Here is a 17,267-nt window from a genome sequence, read left to right on the forward strand (position 1 = left end):
TTGTTACTGCGATTATGTGGAAGAGTGTTTATCCTTAAGAAATATGTCCTGGAAGCTTAGTCCAGTGCTCTGCACCACCTCCATCTGTTCTTGCGGTCGCTCGCCAGACCTCAGCCTCCAAAATGGTGAAGCAGATCGAGAGCAAGTATGCTTTTGAGGAAGACTTGAACAGTGCAGAAGATAAACTTGTAGTGGTTGACTTCTCAGCCACGTGGTGTGGGCCTTGCAAAATGATCAAGCCTTTCTTTCATTTCCTGTCTGAAAAGGATTCCAAGGTGGTGTTTCTTGAGGTACATGAAGGTCGCTGTCAGGATGTTGCTTCATAGTGTGAAGTCAAGTGCATGCCCACCTTCCCGTTGTTAGAAAATGGACAAAAGGTGTGTGAATTTTCTGGAGCTAATAAGGAACAACTTGAATCCACCATCAATGAATATGTTTTCTGAAAACATACCCAGCCATCAGCTCTTTAAGACTCGTAATTTTTTTTTTACGAAAAGGAAAGATCAAGGAGAAAGTTTATATTCAACTGCCACCTAATTATAAATGAGAATAAAATATTCTACTGGTTTTAAAACTGGTGTCTTTGAATAGCTTTTCAAATAAATAAAAAGTGGCCTTTTAAAAAAAATAAATATACCCTGAAGTATTAAGAGTTAATGAGACACCGTGTGTGCCTGATACTCAAAGGATTCACAAATCTTAATAATTGGGGAATCTGGACAAAAGGTTTATGGGAGCTTTGTGCATTATTTCTGCAACTTTTATGTAACTGTGACATTATTTTAAGACAAATTAAAAAACCCAAATGCACAAAGTTAAGCATTTGATGTGTTTTGATCTGCAATCATTATCTTTATTGGAAGCCAAATTATCCAATTTGTGACCAGTGGAAGCTTCTTCCATTTGGCCTCCACTGACACTACCTTACTAGGTGATGTCTTTGGTAACTCTCGTGCTTTCTGGTCTATCAGGTTGTGCCAGGTTCATCTTGTACATTTTCTGCACCAGATCTAGAGTCAGCCATTCCCTCAAGGCTCCCTAGTTCTTTGGACTGGAAATGGTATTTAGAAATCACAGGCTTAAGGCGCTCTCATTGCAGCAAGGTTGGTCTTTGTTTCTGATATTTTCAATGAACAGAACTAGGAAATGTTTCCTTTTTAGAAAGGTAAAATATATCATGATACTCCCAATTCAAATTCAAGACTACAGGTTTTTTTTTATAGTATCTTTTTTTGGGGGGGGGGGATTTTGGGGAACGGTGTGTTTTTCCAGGACCCATCAGTTGTTGTCCTTCAATCTAGTTGTGGAGGGCACAGCTCAGCTCCAAGTCCAGTCGCCATTTTCAATCTTAGCTGCAGGGGGCGCAGTCCATCCTATGCGGGAATTGAACCCTCAACTTTGTTGTTAAGAGCTGGCGCTCTAAAAAACGGAGCCATCCAGCAGTCCCCAGGGTTTTTATTTAATGTAATCAATCATACATCTGTACCTCCTTCATTACTGAAAATCCCAATTCTCGACATCAGTGTAATTACTCCTCTGCTTTATCTCATACTGCATATGTAATAATACAGTAGTGGTATGCACAAATTGCTGCATTTTAAAGTTACTAGGAGTTCATCTCTGCGTTGTTTTGTCACCAACTGGACACACAGGTTCATTTCATTTTTGTTTTTAGGGATATCTTTAAATTTTGTTTTATAATTATATAAAATATTTCCATGATTGTAAAGTCAAATATATAAAGCAAGGTATATTTTTCAAAGTCTAGCTTTTACCTTTGTCTCTTCCATCCTACTCCTTTTCTCTATAGGTAACCTTTTAAAAAATGTTATGATTTATCTTTACATTTAAAAATATATATAAGCCAATATAACACAACAGAATTTAACTGAGGTAAATAAGCTGATCTATATATTAAATAGATCGGGCAGGAGGGGAAAGGGGTATTAAAGCAATTTTCCTACTTCAGGCTTTTTGCATGTGCTTGAACTCTGCCTAGGATTTCGTGCCCTCCTATAGTTAACCTCTACTCACATCTTGTCAGTTCAATTGATTCATCTTCAAGAACATATTTTTGGACTTTCCAAATTATTCCATGATATGCTTCCCTTGCTGCAATTTATCACCTTTGTAATTAATAATTAGTAACATAATTGGTTGTTTTATGTCTGTCTTACTCCCTCGATTGAGGTCTATGAGGGTAGCAATATTTTTCTTACTCAACATTGTGTGTCCCCAGAGTCTAGTACAGTGCCTGGATCATAATAGACCTTATTGATGTTTATATTACATCTGGTGAATGAATCTATTGCATGAATGAATGATAAATGAGGTTGGCTTTCGGCTCTTCCACTGCCTCCTAACCTCTCTAGGCTTCTGTTTCCCCTCTGTAAAATGTGGCCATATGGTGCCTCTCTCCCCCAAGATTGATGAGAAGCGTAAGGGAGGTGATGAACACTCAAATCTCTCTGACGGGTATCAAGTTCTGTAACGGTTTTATTAACAAACACTGGTCGTCGGCAGATGGCGCCAGTAGCTCCGTGCCCAGTGCAGGATGGGGCGGAGCCAGGACTGGGGGCGGGGATGGGGCGGAGTCAGCAGCTGCGGCGCCGCAGGGCCTGTGCCGCCCAGGACGTCCCCGTCGCCTCCGGCCCCGCCTCGCAGGGCGGGACGTGCACGGTTATTGGCCAGTGCCGGCGAGAGGCGGTCGCCATTGGCCCTCGACTCCGTCTGCTCGGCGGGCGGTGTCCGGACGCAGGTGCCGGCAGGAGCGGAGCTAGCGGCGCTGACTGGACCGGCCGGGCCGGGACCGGGGCCGGGGCGAACGGAGGGGCCAGAGCGGGCTCCCGGCCCGGCCGCGGATCAGGTAGGCATGGGCGGCCGGGTGGGGCCGGGGTACGCTGGTCCGCCGGCCGGTCCCGGCTTTGAGGCCCGAGCCTGGCCCCCGGGCGGGACGGCTGGGCTCGGACCCTTGGTTTCAACCTTCCCTGGGACGAGGGGATCGCAGTTCCAGTCTCGAGGGCGGCGGGAGGTATACGAGTCACGGTTTCCGCATCTGTGAAACCGGGTCATCCCAGCGCCAACCTGATGGGGCTGTTGGCAGGATTCTGGAGGTGGCGGATGCGGAGAGTGTCAGACACACAGTAGGCGGTCAGTAAGCGGGCAGTGTCCTTTCCCAGCCTCCTTCTTAAAGGGGCTCTGCCTGGAAACTAGTAAATGTTGCAGTGAGCCGGGCACCGTGTAGAAAGGACTTGCTCAGCAGAGTGCCTGTCTGTTGGCTCAAAACAGGTTAGTCAGAATTTCTGTCATTAGCTCATTACCATCATAGTTGCAAGTACTAGAAGTGTTTCTTGTCCAGATGAGGAAATGGAGGCTCAGAGAGGTAGAGTTGTGGCCCAGGGCCACACAGCAAATAAGAGCAGAGCTGGGATTAGAACCTGGCTTCCAGTGCAAAAACATGGAAGTACTGCGGGGCGCACAGGAGCCCCTCTGGTGAGTGAAGAGGAATGAATGCATTTCACAGGCTCCACATTTATCCTTAAAAAACTAACAGTGAGCATTTATTGGGCACCAACTGTGTGCCAGGCACTGACTGTGCCTTGTCTTACCAAATCCTCCCAACAGCTCTGAAAGTGGATGACGACGATTATAGTTAATAAAAGGTAATATTTATTGACTTCCTAACACTTAATGGAATTTTGAGCTGAGTGTCATTATGACTCCCATTTTACAGATGAGAAAACCTAGGCCAGAGAATGAAGCAGCTGGCCCAAGATCACATTATGGGGAATTGGGGCCCTCAGACTTCTCTTCCATTTCCTGCCTTCAGAAAAAGAAGGCTGGGCAGGTGTGGAAAGGTTGTGGTGCCCCAGTGCCCCCCAACAGGCCCAGACAAGGATGAGCTTCACTGGAGGAATCGAGCCTGGGAGCTCCTTCTCAGGAAGCCCCTCAGCAGCCACAGTCTACTTATTTGACAGAGGAGAAGGATGAGGCCCAGAGAAGTAAAGGGACTCATCCCAGGACACACAGCATCAGTGATAGAGTCAGGACTTAAAAGAACCCAGGTCTTTTGAGTCCCAGACCCACTCACTGCACTAAGTTGAAATCCTAGCACTGTCCCTTCTTAGCTGTGTGACCTTGGGCAAGTAGCTGCCCCCTCTGATCCTCAGTCTCAAATGGGACTTCATAGATATGTTGTAAAGACTCAGTGAAATCCATCTCCTGGGCACTGGGCCAAATTTGCCCTAGGCATTGGCTCCCTCTCCCATACCAGCAGCCCCAGAGCTGAGTCCAACCTGCGGGCATCCTGTCCTTGTGTCCAGCCTCAAATTTGACCTCTTACCTCTGCTGAGCCCAGGTCTCTGGTTTGCATGGACCTCTAGCCTCTAAATATCTTTGATTCCCACCATGGGCACTGGCAGACCAAAGGACCTTGTTCTTTACACAAATCTTAACAATTCGTACACAGAGTAGGGACTGAGATATTAATGCAGCCACTCTGTGTCAGACACAGGGCCAGGTGCTGGGCACAGCGGAGAGCAAGTCCAACTCAGTTCCTTCTTCACAGAGCTCCCTGAAGCATGGACGTGGCTACACAAGTAGAGGAAGAAATAAGAGCATTTCGGAGCGGGGTACATTCTGTGAGGGCAATCATGTGGACACCAATAGCACTTTAGCTGGGGTGGTCAGGGAAGGCCTCTTTGGGGAGGTGACCTTTGAAGGGGACACTTAAAACAACTGTTTAGAGCTCAGTGAGCTTATCACAGTGTCCATTACGCATTAGGTCCTTAAGACAGAGTAACTGCTATTATTATTTTGGCCATTTTCAGGCCTTGCATTAGCAGACCTACCAGTGGGGTTTTTTTCCCCCCATGATAGTAAAAGAAATGGCAGAACTCAATATATGGGAGCTGTGATGATTCTTATAAAGCCCAATTACTTGCAGGAAAGTTAAGGCTGATCCTTGGAGGGGCAGGAGCGTTCCCTTGGATAGGCCAGTGGCTTCCCAGCTGACCGGGGCCAGAAGGTCTGGTTATAGGCACTTGGGAGGGACAGCAGCAAACATAGCATGCAGGCCGGCCACTGCCCTGCGGACGTTATCTTGGTCAGCCATTCTTCCTCCTGGCGCCTCCTGCTGATACGTGCTTCTCTTGCCTTGCCAGGGAGGCTCAGAAGGGCATGTTGGGCTAGGAACGCTTCTGGCCGAGCTGTTCAGAGGGCATTGATCCATTGGCAGACTGTCCTGGTGCAAGAGGTTAGTCAATAACATACTGCTTTCCCCCACCTTTTTTCTTTTTTCTTTTTTTTTTTTATTAGTTTCAGGTATATAAAACTATGTAATAGTTAGACGTGTACCATTTATGTTCCTCACCCTCTTTCTCTGGGTCTCATATTTTGACTGGCAGGGGTTGGTTAAAGCTGACTGCGTGGTACCTCAGTGAGTATTTCTGGGGTCTCTGGATCATAGCTCCTGGAGACAAAGGATGAAACAAGTTAGGGACAGAGATACTTAGCTCCTTAGCTGGGTTGGCTTCCAGGGGCATCTAGAGGGACATCTGTTACTTTCATGAAATTCTCCGAGGGAAACACGCACGTCTTGCTGGCTGGTTCTGGGGTGGCCAAGGAGGTTGCCCAGGGTTCATTCTGGTAGGTCAGACCCTGGAGTGGAGGCGCCAAATCCTGCTCAAGTCACCCACCAAAGCTGACTTCAGATTGCTGCCTGAGGCTCCGGCTGTCCCCCATGGCCGCTCCTCTGGGACAGAGGCCTGACTTAGGACATCTGCTCTGGTGGGGCAGAGGCCACCGAGGTCCCCCCTAGCTGGGGCTGCTTCCTTGATGGCTTGAGGTGTCAAGGAGTGCAGAGCTGTACAAGAGGCCGTGAACCAGATGGCGGAAGGTGACTCGCCGTCCTCCTCCGTGGGGCCAAGTTGCCAGCTTGGTTCTCCCCGGCTCAGAAGCAGGCTCATCTGCTCTGAGCCCAGCCCTGGGAGTCTAGTCCGCGGAGAACCAGTCCCTAATGCTTCGTGGTGGGCGTGGAGCGCCAAGCACAGAGGCTGCCACAGCAGGCGCTCAGTAACTGTTAGGTGCTGTTACCATGTTTGGAAAGGGAATTTCGGGGTGGCCTGCAAGCTGTAGGGCTGGAGCAGGCTCCTTTTCGGAGAGAGTTAGAGGTAACATAACGAAGCCCCGGCTGTGTACCGGGCCTGGGCTGAGGAGCGCATGTGATCTCGTTGACCCTTCACAGTCCCCTACAAGGCCCCGACCGACAGATTGGGCAACCAAGGCTGCGAAGGCTGGATTCAAACCCTGGTCTATGCCCAGCTCACCAACCTTGACTTTCATCTTCCCGCTGGCCTCTCCCCAGGCTCCTGGGACCATGGGCCTCAGGCCCTGAAGACCAGCTGCTCCCTGTGGCCATGACGACGGGTGACTGCTGCCACCTCCCTGGCTCCCTGTGCGACTGCTCTGGCAGCCCTGCCTTCTCCAAGGTTGTGGAGGCCACAGGCTTCAGGCCACCCCAATATGTGGCACAGGTGACTTCAAGGGACGGCCGGCTCCTCTCAACTGTCATCCGGGCGTTGGACACGCCAAGGTGAGTGGTGGCCCAGTGGGTGTCTTTACTTTCACTCGCTTCACTCTCTGGGCCCAGTGATTTCCTCTCAGTCTGGGGTCAGAAATCCAACCACCTGGAGGGGCCCAATCAGTAATCTTCGTGTGAAAACAGGCTCAGGGTGGGCAGGTCTGATTCTTTAGGAAAAGCCAGAAATTCCAGACTATTATGTGAAATCTGAAGATGAAGTGTTGGCGAATAGCTCATATTTTGGGGAGACAGCATAAAGAAGTAGTTAGGAGTGCAGTGTGATTCACAGCGCCTGGGCTCAAATCCTGAGGGGAAGCCTCTCTTCCTGTGTGACCTGGGACACCCTGCTTTACCCCCATATCTCTAAATTGGAGATACCTTCGTCCTGGGGTTGTTCTGAGAGTACATTGCCGGGGTCCACAAGAGGGCTCGCAAGGGGGTTTGCCACCTCGTCTGCATTTGATAAATGTGTTTAAACTTTGGGGCTGGCTTTCCAGACCCATCTGTGAGCTGGATCTACTTGGTTCGCCAATTTGTCATCAGTTCTAAGGAAAAGATTTTTCAGGAAACCCCACACCAATTTAAATCTTAACTCATTAAAACTTAAAATAGCCACCAGTTTTTCAAGTTTAATGTATTGTCATTATGTTTATTTTATATTATTTAATTCACAAGCTTTTCCCCCCAATTTTTTATTATGTTAAAATACACATAACATTTACCATCATAACCATTTGAAGTGTACAATTCAGTGGTATTAAATGCATTCACAGTGTTGTGCAGCCATCATCATCGTCTGTGCCCGTACCTCTTTTGATCTTGTAAATCTGAAACTCTGTCCCCATTAAAAAATAACTCCCTATTCTTCCCTCCCCCAGCCCCCGGCACCACCATCTACTTCCTGTCTCTATGAATCTGACTCCTCTAGGGACCTCATGTGAGTGGGATCACACAGTGTTTGTCCCTCTGTGTCTGGCTTATTTCAATGAGCATCATGTCCTCCAGGTTCATCCACGTTGCAGCCGGTGTCAGAACGTCCTTTTTTTCCCAAGGCTGAATGCAATTCCATTGTGCGGATGGTCCACAATTTGTTTATTCATTTGTCTATCCAGATGCCTGTGTTGTTTCCATGTTTTAGCTCTTTCTAATTTTTTTGTACTGTGGTAAAATATACATAACCTAAAATGTACCATCTTAATGACTTCTAAGTGCAGCTCAGTGGCATTAAGTGCACTCACATTATTGAGCAGCCATCCCCACCATCCATCTCTGGAACTCTTCTCCTCAAACCGACACTGTGTCCCCATTAAGCACTCTTTCCCCTCCCTCCCCTCCCCCAGCCCCTGGCCCCACCATCTACTTCCTGTCTCTATGAATCTGACTCCTCTGGGGACCTCGTATAAGGGATTCACACAGTGTTTGTCCCTCTGTGTCCAGCTCATTTCACTGTGCATCATGCCCTCAGGGGTCATCCATGAAGTAGCAGGTGTCAGAATTAATTCATGTTTTTCACTCAAACATAAAAAGTAGCAAATGGAAGCTTTGCAGGGCGTTGGAGGGACTCACTGCGCTCACCCTCTGCCTCTGCCTGGCATCACTTCCTGCAGGAACCCTTGCCTGAGGCCCCATGAGATGGCGAGTTTTCCTTCTGGGCTTCCTCCAGGGTGGTTTCTGTTGTTGTTGTTCCATGTTTTTATTTATTTTTTTTATTGTACGTTTTTATATTGTCTTTTTTTCAAAAAATTTATTTTTAATTGTAGTTGACAACAGTATTACATTAGTTTCAAGTGTACAACATAATGATTTGACATTTATAAACCTCACCAGTGATCTCCAGGATAAGTCTGTAACATAGTTACTACGTTATCATTGACTGTGTTCTCTATGCTGTACATTACACCCCCATGACTTATTTTATAACTGGAAGTTTGGGCTTCTTACTCCCTTTCCCCTTTTCCATTCAGGGGGTTGGGTTTATGTCTGCATTGCCATCAGATCCCTTGAAGGCAGGAGCAGGTCTGTGCCGGTCAAGCCCAGCTGGGAGTGAGGGGACCATTGGTAGACCCAGGGGCCTCCTAGCCAGAGCTGCCTGGGCAAGAGGAGGGCGAAGAGGCTGACCAGAGCGGAGGTCTCCCTACATGGGACTCCTGAGGGGCACTGAGTGAGTTGGCCCCACCTTGCCCCACCCTCCCTCTTGACACACGAGGAAACTGAGGCCCAGAGAGAGGCAGACACCTGCCAACATCATTGAGTCTTAAATGCAGGGATTCTGCAAGGGGAGGGGAGGGGAAAGGGGAGAAGCTCATGGGTCCCACTAGCCTCTTCCTGTAGCCCTCAGAGACCCAGGCAAGTGGCGGGGAACAGAGCAGCCCCTCTGCATTCAGGCTGGTGGCCAGGACAGCCACACCCTTGGAGACCACCGGGCCTTCCTGATCTGCCTCATGGCCTCTTTGCCAGTGGCTTCTCCCCTCTGCTTTTTCATGCAACTCAATCTCAACCTACCCAGGCTGAAGGCAGGGCAGATCAGCCCTTCCCAGCAAGAAAGCCGCTGTTTTTCCAAAGAGCTGTTATCATCCAGGGATGTGGCCTTCACTGCAGCCTCCTGGTCAGTCTCCCCAGGAGTAAAGGAGGATCTTCCCACCACTTCCCGCAGATGCAGAGGCCAAGAAAGCAGGTCACCACCCCCTACAACAACTCCCCCTAGCCAGCCTGTGCCCTCTGAGAGCAGCGGGGGTGGGGCTCCAAGATAAAATGCCCAGTGCTTTCATAATAATCCAACCTTCCATTTTGCTTTAAAGGAGACCCTGACTCCTGGGGCCCCATGGCAGAGATTAGGTGGGGCCAAAACCTGCAGAATCCAAAGAGGAAAGCCCAGGAGGCATCTCCAGGGCCCAGGACAATCCACACAAGCTCAGGCCTGTGGTCAGCATCTGGGACCCCTCTGGGCCCCGAGCCTTCGGCACTCTGCCCACCAGGCTGTGAGTGGGCCCAGGCCCTTCTGGAAGCTTCCTAGAGCAGTTCTGCATGCCCAGCCCTTCTGCGTAGCCTTCCCTTGCTGCCTCTGTTTATGGCTTCTGTTTCCTTCTTTACTCACACTCTCCCTTCTCCTCTTACTCTTGAAGCATTCTCTGGGCACCCCCCTGGACTCTGTGGATGTCTCCACCATCCCTACCCCATTTCCTTCCCATCTGTCTTATGTACATTATTTTCCTGCCAGAATTTCCTGAGTGAATCCCCACCATCTGTGGCATGCAGCATACGTAGCATGGTGGCCAAGGGTACATAGGCCCTGGAGTGAGATTTCCTGGGTTCAAATCCCAGCTTTGCCAATGATTAGCTGTGAGAGATTACATAACTGAGTTAACCCCTCTACGCCTCAATTTCCCCATCTCTACCCTGGGGGCATCTTCCTCCTAGGCTCCCTGTGAGAACAAGACAAATTAATCCAAGGTGATGCACTTCAGACAGCACTCAGTATATAATAAGTGCTCAATCATAAATCTGTTTTTGGTTTGCCTTCTCTATGAACTTACTCCTTCAAAGTAGGGCTCCCCAGGACAAACCCCGAACTGACGTGGGTCTTCCTCAATGTTCTCGTCACTTCCACTTCCCGAGCTTAGGTTCCGGAGCTGGGGTTCCTTTCCTGTGAATGTCGTGTGTGTGTGTGTGTGTGTGTGTGTGTGTGTGTGCGCGCGCGCGCGCGCGCTTGCAATCAGGGTATGGGGTGAGAGTGCAGCTGCACATGCCCTTTGATCTTGTAGGCGAAAGCAGCAGCCTGTGCAGGACTGGCAACGCAAAGCAGACACAAGGGGTCAGTTCAGCTCTTTGGTTTCAAAGCAGCCAGGCCCTGCCCCCAACAGGAGCTGCTGAGAAAAGAATGGAAAACAGTTTCCAAGGGGAAACTGGTGTTTTCTGGAAAACTGCTCTCCTGCTCCGCCTCCGTGTGTTCCTGCAGTCCTGCTTTCCGGGCAGAAATGTCTGGAAAACAATGACTCATGTACTAGACAGCCCCTGGGCCCACCAAGGCCTCCTGAGCTGCCCCAGGAAGGACCAGCAACCCCAGAGATCGCACTAGGGATGAGACTTCCCAAAGGGGCTCTCTGCGATGTTTGTTATGTGTGTTTTCTGAGCCTCACAGGGCAGAGGAGCAGGGGAGCTCTTCTCCCTGGACACAGGTTTCTCAGGTAGCATGGCCTTCAGATGTGGCTAGATCCAGTGTCTCCGATTGATAGCCTTAAGAATCTGCCTTTCGCTGTCTCTTGCCCCTGCTTTCCTCTGTTTTTGGCATCATTCACAGACTCCATGTGGAGACCAGGCTGTTGCCACCAGCTCCAGACTTACATCAGCTCTGTTGCCTGTGGTTCTGGAGTTTACAAAAAGAAAAAAAAAGAAGAATTTCCGGAATTAACTCCCTGTGGCTCTGATTGCCTCACAGATGATCTGAGCTGGTCCCTGTGCCCAGCGGCATGTGGTCTTCCTGTTGGTCAGACCTGAGGTCATCAGGGGTATCGTCAGCTCTTCCCTAGTCCTTGAAGACCAAGAGTTAAGAGTGGGGTGTTTGCCCAGGACAATCAGGGTGGTAAGAAAAATAGGAGTGGGCACTGGGCAGACAGGCACAAAAGATGCTCACCCTGGTCCTAAAAAGGTGCTGTAGGAACCCTGGGAAGAGAGCATATCACTTCACCTGTGGGAGTCTAGGCTTCCCAAAGGAAAGGACATTTGGAACTGGGTGTGGAAGGATGACTAGGAGTTTGCCAAGTGGCGGCACAGGGGCAACACTGAGCTTGCAATCCCGTAGGTAATGAAGCAGGCGTAGAAGGCAGGAAGCCTGATCGTTGCTCACGTCTCATCTCTGTCTAGTGATGGTCCCTTCTGCCGGATCTGCCATGAGGGAGCGAATGGGGAGAGCTTGCTGTCTCCATGTGGCTGCACCGGCACACTGGGTGCCGTGCACAAGAGCTGTCTGGAGAGGTGGCTTTCCTCGTCCAACACCAGCTACTGCGAGCTGTGCCACACGGAGTTCGCAGTGGAGAAGCGGCCCCGGCCCCTCACAGAGGTATGCTTGGAGCCTGAGATTAGAGTGGGCAGAGGGGAGAAAGGCAGGCATGGGCCCGGAGGAGGGAACTCCCCTGGAGGATCTGTTGACTGGGGAAACAGCTTCGATATAGGGTGGACCTCTCTCCACCCCCACCCCCACCCTGGGTAGATTCCGCTGATGGGGGTGGGGAACCAGACCTGAGTTCCAGACCTGACAGACCCTGTGTCCCTCCCTGATTTGGTCACTTCAGGTGACCCCTGAAGCTGAGACTTGAAGAATGAAAAGGAGCCAGCAATGCCAAGAACCCAGGGAAGGGCAGTCCTGGCAGAGGACATAGCAAGTGCAAAGGCCCTGAGGCCACAAAGAGCTAGGTGTTCTTGACAAAGCCCAAGTGGCTGGAGTGGGGCAAGTTAAAGCAGGAGGAAAGTGGCCTGGAAGGAGGTGGTAGCAGCCACACTGGGCTTTGTGGGCCATGCCCAAGAGTGCAATGGGCCAGGGTTGAGACAGAGCATTCCGAGGCCTGGCAGTTACTTCCCTGCTCCCCAGAGCCCTGCTGGCAGCTTGGATGCCCGCTAGGCTCCTCCCTGCCCAGCTTGGCAGGGGTAGCCTGAGAGCTGCAGGCTGATGTCACTGAGCTGAGGTGTGGGCTCCTGGAAAGGCCCCTGGCCCAGCCAGGAGCTGGGCTCTTAGAGAACAGCAGGAGAGAGAGCTGACCCCTCCCGTCATCCCCCTTCTCCCTCATGCTCAGTGCATGGGCTTCCTCCCTACTGCACTTTGTCCAGTTCACATACTCCCTCCTCATGGCCTTTGCATCTGCTGTTCCTGCTGCCTGGAATACCATCTCCCCCATTCTTCATGTGGCTCCTTCTGCTCATCCAGTTCTCCTCAATGTCACCTCCTCGGCAAGGCCTTCCCCTCCCTGACCTCCTGCCCCAGTTCGTACCTCATCCCACTAGCATGAGAGCTCCTGGAGGGCGGGGACCCCTTCTGTCCTGTTCACCAGAATTTTGTGAGGTAAGCCCATTTCTCTTGCCCGTCATCTGTGGCAGGCAGTGTAGTACCAGTGGTCAAGGACACATAACCCCTGGGGCAAGACTTCCTGGCTTCCAGTCCTGGCTTTGTGGGCAACTAGCTGTGCGAGTTTGCACAAATGAGTCAACCCCTCTGTGCCTTTCAGCTTCCCCATTTGTAAAATGGGGTAAAAATGCCCAGCAGGGTCTGGGTCATCGTAGGCACAAGAAGTATTTAAAGGAAGGAAAGGAGGGAGGGAGGCACAGGCTCTGGAGGTCCCATATCCCGTCCCTAGGTGGGGCTAGTGGTGGGGGGGTTTGCAGCCCCTCTCAGCAGCTCCGCCTTTCCCCCCACCCTGAAGTGGCTGAAGGACCCAGGACCCAGGACAGAGAAGCGGACGCTGTGCTGTGACATGGTGTGTTTCCTGTTCATCACGCCGTTGGCTGCGATCTCAGGCTGGCTGTGCCTGCGTGGGGCTCAGGACCACCTGCGGCTCCACAGCCGGCTGGAGGCTGTGGGACTCATCGCTCTCACTATTGCCCTCTTCACCATCTACGTCCTTTGGACACTGGTGAGTGGCTGTCAGCTGGAGAGCAGGTGTCTAGGAGTCTCCGGCTTGGAGCAGCCAGGCCAGGGGTTTGGTTAGTGGCTTTGGGGGGCTCCCTGCCTGCCTGTGCATGTGGCCCTGGGTGGAAGCAATCCCCAGAGTCTCATGGAACTCCAGATTCTGAGCCTGAGCCAGGCGTGAGCCTTCCACTTCAAGAAGACCAGGGCACCTGGTCACCAGTGCTGGGTGTAGGCCCAGCATCTACGAGCTTCCCAAGACAGGCTGGGCTGGGGGCAAAGGGGGCAAGAGAGAGACTGAGAGCCAAAAAATGAGAGAGACCTGGAGAGAAGAAGATCAAGAGACTGAGAGAAAAAGTGACTGGGATGGAGAGAGTGGGATGGGGGTGGGGAGAGTTGTCCCAGGCCTCTGGCAGGCAGTAGAACCCTTGCTCAGAGAGCAAAGGCTCTCCCTCAAAGTCTCACCCTTCAGATGTAACCACTATTGTCCACCTGTGGGGGCATTCCCTCCTCAAAAATTATTTTTCATTGCATCCACCAGCATATTTTTAAAAAATATGAATAGGGTGAAACCAGAGGTACTGCTTTGCAATCTGCTTGTTTTCACTTTGTTAATGTCCTTTAAAAAAAAGGCATTCACCCAGCAGTCATTCCTCCTGTGGGTGTACCATATTGATTTAACTAATCCCTTTTGATAGGCTCCGGGATGCTTTCCAATATTGGTTTTCCTTTTCTGTCTTTCTCTCCTTTCCTTTTTTTTCTTTTTTCTTTCTTTCTTCCTTTTTTTTTTTTTTTGCTGTTATGAACAGTGCTTGGGGCACCACCCATGTGCAACTGTTTCTTGGAACTTGCTTGGTGAAAGAGTATGAACCATTGACATTTATTTAAAAATAATTTTGATAGACTTTGTTAGAACAATGTAAGGTTCACAGCAAAATCGAGCAGAAAGTACAGAGAGTTCTCATATATTCTCCCCACACCCAGGCACAGCCTCCCCTACGGTCAACATGGCACCAGAGTGATACATTTCTTATAGTCGATGAACCTCCATTGACACGTATGTCATTATCACCCAAAGTCCGTAGATTATATTAGGGGTCACTCTTGATGTTGGATGTGCTATGGGTTCGGACAAATGTATCATGACATGTACCTACCATTAAAGTAGCACACAGAATAATTTCACTGCCCTAAAAAGCCCCTGTGCCCCACCTATTCATCCGTCTCTCCCCCAGCCCCTGGCAGCCACTGATCCTTTTACTGTCTCCATAGTTTTGCCTTTTCCAGAATGTCATAGAGTTGGAATCATACAGTTTGTAGCCTTTTCAGATTGACTTGTTTTACTTAGTAACATGCATTTAAGGTTCCTCCGTATCTTTTTATGGCTTGGCAGCTCATTTCTTTTTAGCACTGAATAATATCCCATTGTCTGTGTGTCCTAAGTTAATTTATTCACCTACTAAAGGACATCTTGGTGGCTTCTGAGTTTTGGTGATTATATGATCTATCGACATTTAATCCCTTCCAGGAGACTCAACCACTTCACTCTCACCCTCTGAGAGATCCCCTCCCCTTTGCAGGGCTGTGAACACTGGTGGGAATAGTCCCAGGAGCGTGAATGGGTGTGTGTGTGCACAGTCTGTATGAAAAATGCCTGGCGGCTGACTCTGCTTCCGGAAGCAAGAGCCCCGGCCCTGGTGTGGCCCAAGTCTGGAGGCTCAGGGGCCCAGTTTTCCTCCCTCGGGGGTGGAGGCCTGCAGGGTGGCCTTCCACCCATCCCTGCACTGCCCGCAGGTCTCCTTCCGCTACCATTGCCAGCTGTATACTGAGTGGAGGAGGACCAACCAGAAAGTGCGCCTGAAGATCCGGGACGCTGATGGCTCTGAGACTACCCAGCACTCCCCACTGGCCGCTGGACTCCTGAAGAAGGTGGCAGAGGAGACACCTGTGTGAAGGCCCGTCTGGCGATGCCCTGGTTCAGAAGGACGGGAACTGCCCGACCCTTCCTGCACGGCCAGAACGCTTCTTAGGCCAACAGATGCCAAGTGGAGCTGATTCTGTGATGCTGTGTGAAGGTGTTTTCAGATTGTTTTGCACACTATTATACATGAGGAGGACAGATGGATGTGGTCCTGAGCTTCAGACGGAACAGGCACTCTGATCTCATTCTGAGGTCCACTCGGCCCCTTGCGGGCCTGCAGCCGTAGCCATAGGCTAGTCAAGGGCGCCCATGGGGCGGGGGTCCCGCAAGCTTCTTGCGCTTCTCTGCACCTGGCAGGCTCGCATTACTGGCACCCTCGACTTTATAAAGTTGCACCGCATTTCACAAACCCACCCTGAATGAATAAAAGGAGCTCTTGCTGGATAAAATGGACTTGTCAATTACATTTTGGAACCAAGTCCTCAAAGTGAGGGACCTGGGACCAAGGGGAGTCAGGGAGGTTTAAAAAAAATGCAGTAGGCTGGTTTGAGAGATCTATCGTGAAACACAGCAGAAGAAGCCAAGCCTGTGTTTTCAAGTGAAGAGCAGGTAGCAAAGTTATCCAATAAATGATTTCAAATATACATAGTAAGAACAGTTGCCACTTACTTTGCATCTACTATGGGCCAGATGCTGTGCTGGGCCCTTGACACTTATTAATAACTGATGTCTGCACTTACTAAGGGTCTACCTGGATGGGGCTCAGTTTGGAGCCTTCACAGGCTTCCTCCGACTCTCACCACCATCCTTGGTGGAAGGTATGGCTGTGACCTCCACTTTGCAGATGAGAAAACTGAGGCCCAGAGTTGGGAAGCCTCTGTCTAAGGTCCCACAGCTCTAGGAAGTGGAGTTGGGACAGGTCACAAGTCTGCGTGGCCCTAGTGCTGAGCTTTGTGCTTCCCCTTCTAGGAGGACTCAGGAAAGAATGGTCATGCTAATAACAGCTGTCACTTTTTGAGCATTTTATGAGTCTTTGACGTTTGGGAGCTCTCTGCATCGGGCCACATTTAATACTCAGAGCAGCTCTGAAGACTGGGTTCTGGGGTTCTCTTATTAATCCCTTTGGCAGATGAGTAAATGAGGCTCAGAGCAGTGGGGTTGCTCACCCAAGGTCACACATCCCCAATGGGCCTAGCAGTGTTTGGCACGCTCTATTGTTTTCTGCATGAATCCTGGTCTGGTCTGTGGCTCACCCACAGAGGAAGAAAAACCCTTTTTACGGCAGACTAGAAGGGCAAGGAGAGGCCGGCCACCTTGGCTGCGGAGTGGAAGGAACAGCAAAGAGAAAGGCCTAGGGGTTGGAACCTGCACGGCCCATAGAGGGAGCAGCATGGCAGACGTCAGTGCTGTAGCAGTGTGATTGAGAGGCAGAGGGGTAGGAGAGAGGCAGTGAGACAAGAAGGGCTTTTAGGCAGCTGGTGGTCTGTAGAAACATGGGGTTACACCCTTCTCACCTCTGCAGCTGCTCACTCTACCCAGGCCTGGCACCTACCTCTCTCAGGCCATCTTTGGAGTGTGGTGCCCCTTGAGATGAGGCAGAGAGGCCGCAGGATAAGCCATCATGAAACGAGAAAGCTGTTTCGTTTTCAGGTCTCTTCTAATATTTTCAATTATGTCCAGGAGAAAGTTGTAGCTTGGTGCTAAGGCTGTCTTTAATGACCCCTAACCTTAGCAAAGAGAGCAAGTCTTAGGCTCAGAGACTTTGGCAGCATGCACGACTGAATTTATACTTTAATAGCATCATTCTTTTATTTAGTTTTTTTTGTTGTTGGGGAAGGGGAACAGGACTTTATTGGGGAACAATGTGTACTTCCAGGACTTTTTTTTTTCCCCCAAGTCAAGTTGTCCTTTCAATCTTAGTTGTGGAGGGTGCTGTTCAGCTTCAAGTTGTTGTCCTTTCAGTCTTAGTTGTGGAGGGCACAGCTCAGCTCCAGGTCCAGTTGCCTTTTCTAGTTGCAGGGGGCGCAGCCCACCATCCCTTGTGGGACTGGAGGAATTGAACCGGCAACTTTGTGGTTGGGAGCCCACTGGCCCATGTGGGAATCGAACCGGCAGCCTTTGGAGTTAGGAGCATGGAGCTCTAACCGCCTGAG

At 50.4% G+C, this 17,267-nt stretch overlaps 2 protein-coding genes and 1 pseudogene across 11 annotated transcripts in view; all 3 read left to right on the plus strand.

Annotated features, from left to right (window-relative positions):
* The window catches only part of HNRNPM (heterogeneous nuclear ribonucleoprotein M), a 154,539-nt gene that overhangs the window by 97,874 nt on the left and 39,398 nt on the right, over positions 1-17,267 (plus strand). The gene's annotated exons all lie outside the window — the stretch shown is intronic.
* Positions 123-443, plus strand: LOC308509431 (thioredoxin-like; annotated as a pseudogene). The gene has a single exon. The product of its transcript is annotated as a thioredoxin-like (transcript).
* Positions 2,732-15,563, plus strand: MARCHF2 (membrane associated ring-CH-type finger 2). 9 transcript variants are annotated; one of them, XM_081076214.1, is made up of 8 exons: positions 2,732-2,866; positions 3,625-3,662; positions 4,568-4,631; positions 5,163-5,254; positions 6,365-6,592; positions 11,441-11,636; positions 12,991-13,200; positions 14,988-15,563. In XM_081076214.1, exons 5-8 carry the CDS (start codon positions 6,417-6,419, stop codon positions 15,144-15,146), a joined length of 741 nt encoding a protein of 246 aa, XP_080932340.1. In that variant the 5' UTR covers positions 2,732-2,866; positions 3,625-3,662; positions 4,568-4,631; positions 5,163-5,254; positions 6,365-6,416; the 3' UTR covers positions 15,147-15,563. The 9 variants fall into 9 exon arrangements, with proteins under 9 accessions (XP_080932340.1, XP_080932334.1, XP_080932337.1 ...); XM_081076209.1 differs by lacking the exon at positions 3,625-3,662 and adding an exon at positions 14,003-14,056 and having other exon boundaries at positions 2,747-2,866; XM_081076210.1 differs by lacking the exon at positions 4,568-4,631 and adding an exon at positions 14,003-14,056 and having other exon boundaries at positions 2,812-2,866.

This window comes from Rhinolophus hipposideros (assembly GCF_964194185.1).
Source record: "Rhinolophus hipposideros genome assembly, chromosome: 16".
Classification (NCBI taxonomy): Eukaryota; Metazoa; Chordata; class Mammalia; order Chiroptera; family Rhinolophidae; genus Rhinolophus; species Rhinolophus hipposideros.